At 45.2% G+C, this 9,854-nt stretch overlaps 1 protein-coding gene across 1 annotated transcript in view; it reads left to right on the top strand.

Annotated features, from left to right (window-relative positions):
* The window catches only part of VWC2L (von Willebrand factor C domain containing protein 2-like), a 50,771-nt gene that overhangs the window by 11,899 nt on the left and 29,018 nt on the right, over nucleotides 1-9,854 (top strand). Inside the window, exon 2 of the mRNA XM_008936511.1 lies at nucleotides 7,032-7,161. Coding sequence (XP_008934759.1) covers nucleotides 7,032-7,161 — 130 coding nt within the window. The remainder of the gene's footprint in view (nucleotides 1-7,031; nucleotides 7,162-9,854) is intronic.

Raw genomic sequence — 9,854 nt, 5'->3', positions numbered from 1 at the left:
ATGGGCGACATCATTCCTTCCTGTAGTCGTGTAGGCAGGAGGTGCCTGTGGATACAGCTAGTGGATTTGAATCCACCTGCGAGGCACTGACTAATGTGTGCGGAAGTACCAGGTTATGCATTCAAAACTGCTTTGACATCATTAGATGGTGGCATCTCCTCCTTTTTAAGGGATTTACATTTCTTCTTCTAACAAGTTCTTAAAGGGGGTCAAAGCATCTGAACTCCATATTCAGTAAAACTACCATGAAAAGCATTTTTTCCCTTTGCAGTAAAATGTAGAAAAGGCGTATACTTGTGCACCTTCCTTGCAGGAGTAGGGCAGGGATTGTCCCCCTGGGCTTGGCACTGGGGAGGCCACACCTCGAATCCTGGGTTCAGTTTTGGGCCCCTCACTCCAGGAAGGACATTGAGGGGCTGGAGCATGCCCAAAAAAAGGCAACAAAGATGGTAAAGGGTCTAGAACACAAGTCTGGTGAGGAGCAGCTGAGAGACCTGAGGTTGCTTAGCCTGGAGAAAAGGAGGCTCAGGAGAGACCCTCTTGCTCTATGCAACTCCCTGAGAGGAGGTTGGAGTGAGGTGGGAGTCGGTCTCTTCTCCCAAGGAACAAGCAATAGAACAAGAGGAAGTGGCCTCAAGTTGTGCCAGCGGAGGTTTAGGTTGGACGTTAGGAAAAATTTCTTTGCTGACAGCTGAGGGTTGTCAAGGCCTGGAAGAAGCTGCCCAGGAAAGTGGTGGAGTCCCCATCCCTGGAAGTGTTTAACAGACACATAGAAGTAGTGCTGAGGGATGTGGTTTAATGGCGACCTGGCAGTGCTGGGTGAGCAGTTGGATTTGATGGTCTTGGAGATCCTTTCCAACCTTAACAATTCTACGTCTGGAATCCCAATGATTCCAAAGTCTCAGGAGGTGGCTGTGCTCAACATGCCTGGAGGAAATCAGGAGCTGGCATCTAAAATTGTAGTCTGTTCTAATGACACAAGATCCACCAGCTCATGAAAAACTTAGGTGCCAGATAACATTTTGCTCTCAGAAGATTCCTTGGAAAACAGACGCTGTTTTCCTAGCTCCTGGAGGGGTATGAGCTCAAACCCCGTGTCTGAGTGAAGCTGGCTGGATTAAGGTCTGCAGTGAAGTGATCACAGGAGTCTGCAGCCTTAAAACTTGGTCTGAGTTCTCTTCTGAGCTGAGTGACAGCCCACATATAGGACTGAAATGAGTGCTCTTGGAAACCACAGTTAAGCCTGGTGAATGTGACAGCAGAGCAAATACCGAGGAAAATTTGCTTCTGATTGGCAGAACAAACAAGTAAAGAAAAAGTATCAGTCAGATGCTATCTGCAGAGTTTTTAGTTTGTCTTCGGTAAATCACTCCCTTTCCACCTGTAGAGATGTTTGTGTAGAAGCACCTAGGAATGATTGACAAGCAGACATGTAGACAGAGAAATCCTTATTGGAGACAGGGAAGAGGAGGGCTGCAGTATAATGCTTCACAGATCTATAGATAGAGGTATAATCTGCTTCCTCCAGTCACTCAAGAAGAATACTTACTACTCAATAATAATGCTTTTGCTGGGCAGTCTACATGTTGTAGAAAAGCTTTTTGCATAAGGTAGCAGAGAGGTGACTTAGCTGCTGTTGTTGTGGACAAGGCATAAGCTGAGGGTGAAATACAGGTGAGGTGCAGTATTTGGGACAAGAGGATTTCTATTACTAGATAAGGTGGCTCAGATGCAGTAAAAGCTTAGGTCTTGCAGAAGCTTCTTACAAGATCTTGTCTAAAAACTTGAAGTTCTGTGTATCGATTATCTGTGTGATTGTACCAGCTGCCTTGCTCTAATAAAAATGTTTGATTCAGATCTCTTCAGCTGCAGAAAAACGTAAAAGAGTAGATTTAGACACCGAGTTTTGAATTCAATTTTCCTTTTTCTTTTCTTCACCTCCCCCTTAAGTTTGGGAAGAGTCAGTATTTTAGGCTAATTTTGTGAAGAATTGTTTGATCATGCAATCTGTCTGTCTGTTCGCCAGTCTTTCTGGATGACTTGGGAGCTTACTGGATCCTTCAAGTGTAGAACTCTTGGAGGCAGGAAATTTCTGTGGTTTTATGAAACCTAGTAGCTAACGAAAGAAGGACCCACAGGAGGGAGCCCCTTCTCACTGTGAGCGAGTAGCTGGATGGGGTTAGCAACTGTAATTCCTACATGTGGTGGCATATGCTTCCAAAAAGAGAGCAAAAATCATGGGGAGCTGATGTGTGTGGGTGTGAGAGGGAAGGTTAGGAGGTACAGTATCCATTTCTTGTTTGGCTTCCTGATTTCCCCCGCTCAGGATGTAACTTGTTTCCTTTCCTGCCTTTCTCGTTTTGTTTGTTTAAATCATCAATCAAGTTTATAATTGTGTGCTCATGCATGCAAAATCTTTATTAGCCATGCATATCCTCTATTCTTAGTTTTAATTTTCCTTCCTTCTTTGTTAACAAACTCTGCTGATTGCAGATATTTCCTATTTGACAGCACCTGAGACTAAGGTTTTCCAGCCACACAACGGGATGAGTGCTGGCTCCTTCCTCTGGCCACCCAGCTGTGTCGGATGAGGCTGTCCCCTGGTAGAAACAGGGAATGAATCTGCCCTCCCAGACAGACCTGGAGGTCATGGTCCTCCCTGAGACCAGTAGTCCAGAAGAGAAATAGAAGCTGGGCTGTGATCTTAAGTGTGGTTATAAACAGGGGTGTTCAAGGTCCATGTCATTGTGCATCTTTGGTCTTGTTGAAGCAGCTGGCTCAGGGTCAGTGCTGAGGCTGAGAAGGTCCTTTGTGCTTTGTGTCCCACTTCATCTGTTCTCCAAAGCCTTTGGACAGGTGGTTGGCTCTTGGCCATGTCTGCTTCTCACCAGCTTGGCTGAACTTGTCCCTTGTGCTGATAATGATATCAAAGAACATATTTCCTCACTAGTTCTGAGGGTTGGTGCTCTCACCCATGTTATAAGTCAAAATTGTGTAAAAGAATTTGTGCTGCTTTGTGTCAGTTTTCCCAAGTCAAAATGTTGTACCCATACCTTCTACAAAAGCGCCAGTTTGCTCCTCTGGTTTTAATGACAGGCTCATTTTTTAAAACGTACCTTGAGCAGTAAGGGATCACACAGTTGCTGTGTGGGCACATGCCCATCTCATGGCTGGACCCCCTGAACATCCTTTCCTTTTGGACAATGGTGAGAAGAATCTTCCTGTGCCAACATCTTTTGAAGTCCTTCCTAACAAATCCTTCCCTAGAGAGTCTTCTAAAATTATTTTGCCTTGGACAGGTGGAGTAAATAAATCATCATCTGGCCCAAGCCTTCTAGGATACATTAACCTTAACAGTTTTCCTAGAATATCAGTTTAAGGGACACCAATAAAGTGTTTACACTGTCCACGTGGGAACAGCATAGCCTCTGATTTGTGTCTTCTCTCCTTCATAATCCAGAAACCCTCTGCATTTTTTTCAGCCTTGTTTTTCCAGTAGGGATGAGGGTTTTTTTCCAACACTGGTGATAGCTGGTGTTTGAACTTCAGTGTCTACAAAAGTGTAAGCCACCCCTCTTCCATGGGGGATATATCTTTAAATGAAGAATCTGAGACTTGCAAAGACTGACAGAGCTGCCAGGTGGATCCTGTGAGTTGCTCCTAATCATGTACTTGCACTGAAACAGATTAAGCAATGCAGCAGCAGGTGGGTGGGAATGTTACTGACCACAAAAGAGTAACTGCTGTAATCTGGAGAAAAGTAAGAGCAAATGAAGTAGATGAGAGTAGCCCTGTGGGGAAGGACTTGAGGGTGGATGAAAAGCTGGACATGGGCCAGCAATGCACGCTTGCAGCCCAGAAGCCAGTCACATCCAGGGCCCCCATCCCCAGCAGGGTGGGCAGCAGGGCAGACCCCCCTGCAGGGCTGGGGCAGCTCTGGAGTCCTCAGCACAGCAGAGACAGGGACCTGCTGGACCCGGGCCAGAGGAGCCCCAGCAATGACCCAAGCGGGGAACCCCGCTGCTGGGAGCCCAGCAGGAGAGAGTTGGGGTTGTCCAATCTGGGGAAGGCTCTGAGAAGACCTTATATAGTGGCCTTCCAGTACTTAAAGGGGGACTACAGGAAAGGTGAGGAGGGGTTCTTTACCAGGAAGTGTAGTGAGAGGACAAGGGGAATGGTTTTAAATGGCAAGTGTGGATTTAGATTAGATATTAGGAAGAAATTCTTCACTCTGAGGGTGGTGAGACACTGGCACAGGTTTTCCAGGGAAGCTGTATATGCTCCATCCCTGGAAGTGTTCAAAGACAGGTAGGATGGGGCTTTCAGCAACCTGATTTAGCGGGAGGTGATCCTGCCCATGGCAGGAGGGCGTTGGAATCTTTAAAGGTCCCTTACGACCCAAACCATCCCGTGATTCTGTGACTGTATGGTGGAAGAATCAGGAAACAAAACTTTGTGACATCTTTCATTAGTTTGCCGTTCTTCCTTAGTTCCTAGTTTGTCAATTTATCACGTGGTTTACATAATGCCTGTGTAAATAAATAGATTTTTTTGGACAGTGTCCCACGGTTATTGCACAAGAAGGGTAGCTCCAGGAAAATTAATAGCATGGATTCAGAGCACACAGACAACAGTAGAAAGATGCTTAATCAATGTGCTAGGGGCAAAGTCCTTTCTGAAAGGGCAGGGGTTTGCAAATTAGATCCCAGACCACATCCCACAGGAGAAAGTACCTAAACATTCCTAAAATAAGCATCCAGGAAGGCTGGAGTTGCCTCTGGAGGTGAGTGTCTGGGTAAGAACCACAGTAAGAGGCACTGCCAGGTGAACAAAATAGAAAAGGGCCTTAGAGGCAGGACAAGTACCTGGAGCTTAAGATGAGGAAGAAGAGGTGGCTGCAAAGAGTCTTGTCATTCATGCCAGTGCAGCCTTTTAATTTGCTGGCTGCCTGTTCCTTATCCTGCCAAGGTGTGTTTTCCTTCTTCAGCTATGTGTGGTTCTTCCCTCCTGAAAAGCTGCTTACAATGTCAAGCCACATCACGTTTTATTACAGTGTCATTTTCAGGCTACACCAACAATGCAGAAGGAAAAGATATGTATGTCATGTCTCATTTACTCAGTTGCAGAGTCATTCAGGGGCATCTTCTACATGTGCTGATCATCTTTAAGCCGTAGATTGGGCTGTGGGCCTGGGGATGCGTCACGTATTCCTTACACATTGCAGCCACTGTAGTAGTGGAGATAGGGACAAGCCCTGAAAGATACGTCGGTGAAAGCCTCCACAAATCACAAGATCTAGTTCTCCTGCTCCGTATAATTAGTGATTAAAATGAGTGAAAACAAGGCAGCAATTTTCTTATTGATCCCTCAGCAAATAGTTCTGTCTATTTTCTTCTGTATTGTTTCTTCTTATTAAATAGGCTTGAATAAGAAATGTCAGTCAAATGAATTTAGATTTCTGGTGCTTCAGACAGAAATCAAAGCAAGATTGAATGAGGAAAGATAATTAGAGAGAGGAATTCCACCTCCACAGACTTCTTCCCATGCTCAAGGAGTGCTGATTTTATCTAAATTGCCAAAGCTGTGAGCGAACGAGAGGTGATGGGAATTACAGACTGCAGATGCTGAGACAAAGCAAGGGAAGCTTTAATTAGTGCATTTTAAGGTAGAAATGAATTTCCTGGGAATAAATTATTTGACTCAAGACATAGGGAGTGTCTTAAAGGTGAACTGAAAAGCTTTTTAACGTGCCAGAACCAGAGCTCTCAGGTTGTATCTAGCTTGTAGAAATGAGTGCTGCGTCACTAGGGTCTGGAACACATGGGGATGAATCCTCTGCATCTCACCTGCTGGTTTTTGTTTGGTTTTTTTTTTTTTTTTAATACAGAGGAATTCCCATTGCTGCAGGTTCCCACCAATGCAACAGAAAGCAGAACTATTTTTCCAATGTCCACTTTTCCTTCTTCAAGTGTTCATGATGGATCAACTGTTGCTGAGGTATTGAACCTACAGGAGCTGGAAGGATCTTACTTTCTTTTCAAATTCTCCTCTTACTCTTCTTTCTTAGTTCTGTTTTCATCATTCCATCACACTTGCACACACATAAGGACACTGGGAAACTTAAAACACTGACTTTTCTATTTCTCAACAGATTTCCACCACTTTTTCAAAAAGTGAGACAGTGACAACTCTCTACTCTTTGGAGGTAGATAGAGATTCCTGTTGTAATTGTTGGAGCTGAAATGAAGCCATTTAGCTGCCTGCTTTGATCCAAAACTCCCTGACTTCAGCAGAATTATTCAGGCTCTCATTTATTTGCATATTCTGTGTGAGGCAGTTGCTCACAAACCTTGTTGACACAGGCAGGAGTGTGGCCAGGACCATATCTAATGGGAGTGCTGACAGTACATTGGTGCTTAAACCTGATACAGGTGCTGCACAAACACAGAATAAAATGGTTTTGCCTGTCGCAAGGACAACACGAGTCTCTTTTGCTCTGAAAAACAGGAATGAAAGCACATGGAGAGGCTGGCGGATGGACAGGCCACCCCAGCAGCACCTTTCTGACAGCTTGGGGTTTGCTGGCAGTGGTGGTCTACACGAGATATGAGTACGACCTGGAAAATCACCCTGCCCTCCTTTCCTGGGATGAGCCACCACTTGTGGTCTTCCAAAAATCTTGCTCTGCTGCCAGCCAAACGTATATGAAAGCAACAGAAGGTTAGAGCAGAGGTACAACCTGATAGCATCAGCTCATTGTTTTTGATGAAGGGACCTAAAATCTTATGAAAGCTAAAAAACCCCACACCTTCTCTGGGAAAATAAGTACCATGCTCGTTGTTTTTTCTAATGTTCTGGTTGCCCATTTCAGATGTTGCTATTTGGTCCCATAGGTTAACTTGTATTGCCCATGATGAATGAATGCAGTCAAGAGGTATTGAGCACTGATGTGTTTTTCTTATGGGAAGATAGAAATGTTGCAAACTTGTGAGCTGCGGGAGGCAACGGGCTAATCTGAGATTTGTTCCTAGCCCTCGCCATGCGAATGGTGTCGCTGCGAGCCCAGCAATGAAGTTCACTGTGTTGTAGCAGACTGCGCAGTTCCCGAGTGTGTCAACCCAGTCTATGAACCAGAACAGTGTTGTCCTGTCTGCAAAAATGGTAAGAAAGTACTATATTGGCTTTAACAAAGAAATATAAAGGAAACATTTTATTAAAATGTTGCTGATGCATTGCCAGGAGATTTGCTTCCATTGGCACAGGCTGGCGTTGGGGCTGTTGCCTTCTCCTTGTGTATGGGCTTCAGTTGCCAGGTAGCAACTGCGAAAGTTAAGGTTGTCCTGCCTGGCCTGAGTCTTCTCATTGAAGCTGATGGAGATGGTGACTTGAGTAAGGCCTAGAGCTGGGTCCTGATATTTGTGATAGTTGTTTCATATCTTTGCTTTTTTTTTCTCATAATTGGTCTAACATGAAATCAACTATGTGAGAAAAGAGTCTTTGTCCCTAAATTAGGAAACCAATGATTATTGTCTAAGACGAGGGGAAAACGCACCAAAATCAATGGCAAAACTTCTACTGGGGCCAGCAGGATGCCCACCAAGCCTGTAACATCATCAGTTGTGTGCTGGAGTCTGTGTATGTAGCATTGGCCCTCACTGTCCTGGTGAAACAATTTCATTAATTGGAGTCTGATTCAGCAATACTTCCTAGAGAGGTTTTGGGATGACTGAAAGTACCTCTTTGGAAAACAAATTTGTTTCCAAGAAGGTCTCCCCAGTCTGGTACCGCAGCCCGTATGCACGTATGTCTCTGGAAAAGCACCTTTCTCCTAATGTAGTTGTGAAGACAGATTAAAAGCTGACCTAGCTTCACATAAACCTCTTCATGGCTTTCTTAACATGTAAGAAATGGTTACTTAGACTCATCTTTTCATGTTTAGAATTTACTACCCATATATATATTTCCTCTTACATACATCACTGCTACTGGATAAGAGTAATGGTTGCTTTTGGATCTGAATGAAAATGTTTACAAAGAAATAACATTTTCAACACATTTTCTGCTCTTTAAGACAGAGAAAAAGCAAAACGTTGGAAAAGCAACATATTTTTACTAAAGAAATTGGCAAAATTAAGACTGGTCTGAAAAATGATGCCAAAAAGCCTACTTGAAATCCCGAGGTTTATATTAAACTGTTTTTTTTGACTCAAATGTGTTTTGAAAAGTTTTCACTTAGAGTTTCATGTTTCTGTTGAAAAGCAGAAAATGTTAGGAGGAGATTCCATTGTTTGGTTGTTGTTATTAATGAGCTCCAGAGAAAAGGTTTATTAACCTGCTCTGTCCACCACCATTGCGTATGGCCCGCTCTGCTTGGGTTGTGGTTTCCCTTCGCACTCAACGGGATTGAGGGATGGGATGATGACTGGGAGGGGTGACAGTGGCCATTGCCATGCCTGTCACCACAACTCAGACTCATTTACACGTGAACAGTCGCCACTCGTGTGTGTCTGGCCTCCGTTCCGTTGCGCTTAGGGTACTGTGCTGAATCCCCCTCAGCTCTTGCCGATCCCCTCTCCTCTGGTTCATGTCAAATGAATTCAAACTCTGAGTATCATTCAGGCTTCCCAGGAGTGCAGACTCAAAGGTGACTTCACACAGGTCCAGGAGCTCCTGGATTTCCCTACCAGCCCTTCACTTCCACAACTGTTTCCCTCAGTAACCAGATTCTTTGGCATTGGTAGCTTTTTGTGTTGCAATCCCTAACATCCCTGGTGACGAGAAGTGGACAGCATCTTCCTTCAAAAAAAAGTCAGAGTGCACAGATAGTCAGGAGGAAAGGGAAAGAAGCAACTCCTACAGATGGGAGCAAGGACAGGAGAACAGAAAGACCAGTCACCCAGTGAAGGGGCTCCAGGGCACAATGTAGTGATTGGAACCCTCAACTAGATGCCAGGAGGCTTCCTCCATGGATTTGGCAAAACTCTCCACTCCTCTCCATCTGTCGGAGATACTAATAAAGTTCTCAGAAGCCTGTTTGGGGCAAGGATGTAGTTCTCGCCATCCTTTTGAAGCAGGCTGCATGCCTTGGGGATCCTGGTCTCTGGGGCTGGGGAGACCAGGGCTTGCAGCACAGCTGTGAACCAGCAGTGGGTGAAGGGGAGAGGCGGTGTGGTGGCGTGGCTGTTCCTTGGGATTGAGGAGCATATCTGTATAGGGGTGCTGTAGAGGGGAGCTGAACCCCTCCTTGTGTCCCAGCCTGGCTGTAGGGATATGATGTGAGACCCCCCCAGCTGGCAGGGCTTTCTGCTCCTCCTGCTGCAGCTGGAGCTGACTGGCCAGCATTTGGCCAGTGCTTGTAGTTTTGGCTTTATCCTTCACAAATGAAATTATATAGTTCACACAGTGATATGAGAAGGCACCAAGATCATAGAATCATAGAATCATAGGGGTTGGAAGGGACCTCGAAAGATCATCTAGTCCAACCCCCCTGCCAGAGCAGGACCACCTAGAGTACATCACACAGGAAGGCATCCAGGTGGGTTTTGAATGACTCCAGTGAAGGAGACTCCACAACCTCTCTGGGCAGCCTGTTCCAGTGCTCCGTCACCCTCACAGTAAAAACATTTTTCCTGATATTCACCTTGAACCTCCTATGCTCCAATTTGCACCCATTACCCCTTGTCCTATCATAGGTCATCACTAAAAAAAGCTTAATTCCATCTTCAAGATAGTCTCCATTGTCACAGGGAATCCGCTTAGGAAATTTTGTTACTGGCCTTGGATGTGGCTCCAAGTGTGGCACACACCCTTTGGCTCCCTCTGACACTTTGGGCCCATCAAGGGAAAGCGCCACA

The sequence above is a fragment of the Merops nubicus genome, unplaced genomic scaffold, assembly GCF_000691845.1.
Source record: "Merops nubicus isolate BGI_N331 unplaced genomic scaffold, ASM69184v1 scaffold8693, whole genome shotgun sequence".
In the NCBI taxonomy this organism is placed as follows: Eukaryota; Metazoa; Chordata; class Aves; order Coraciiformes; family Meropidae; genus Merops; species Merops nubicus.
This window is presented reverse-complemented; position numbering and strand designations above follow the sequence as displayed.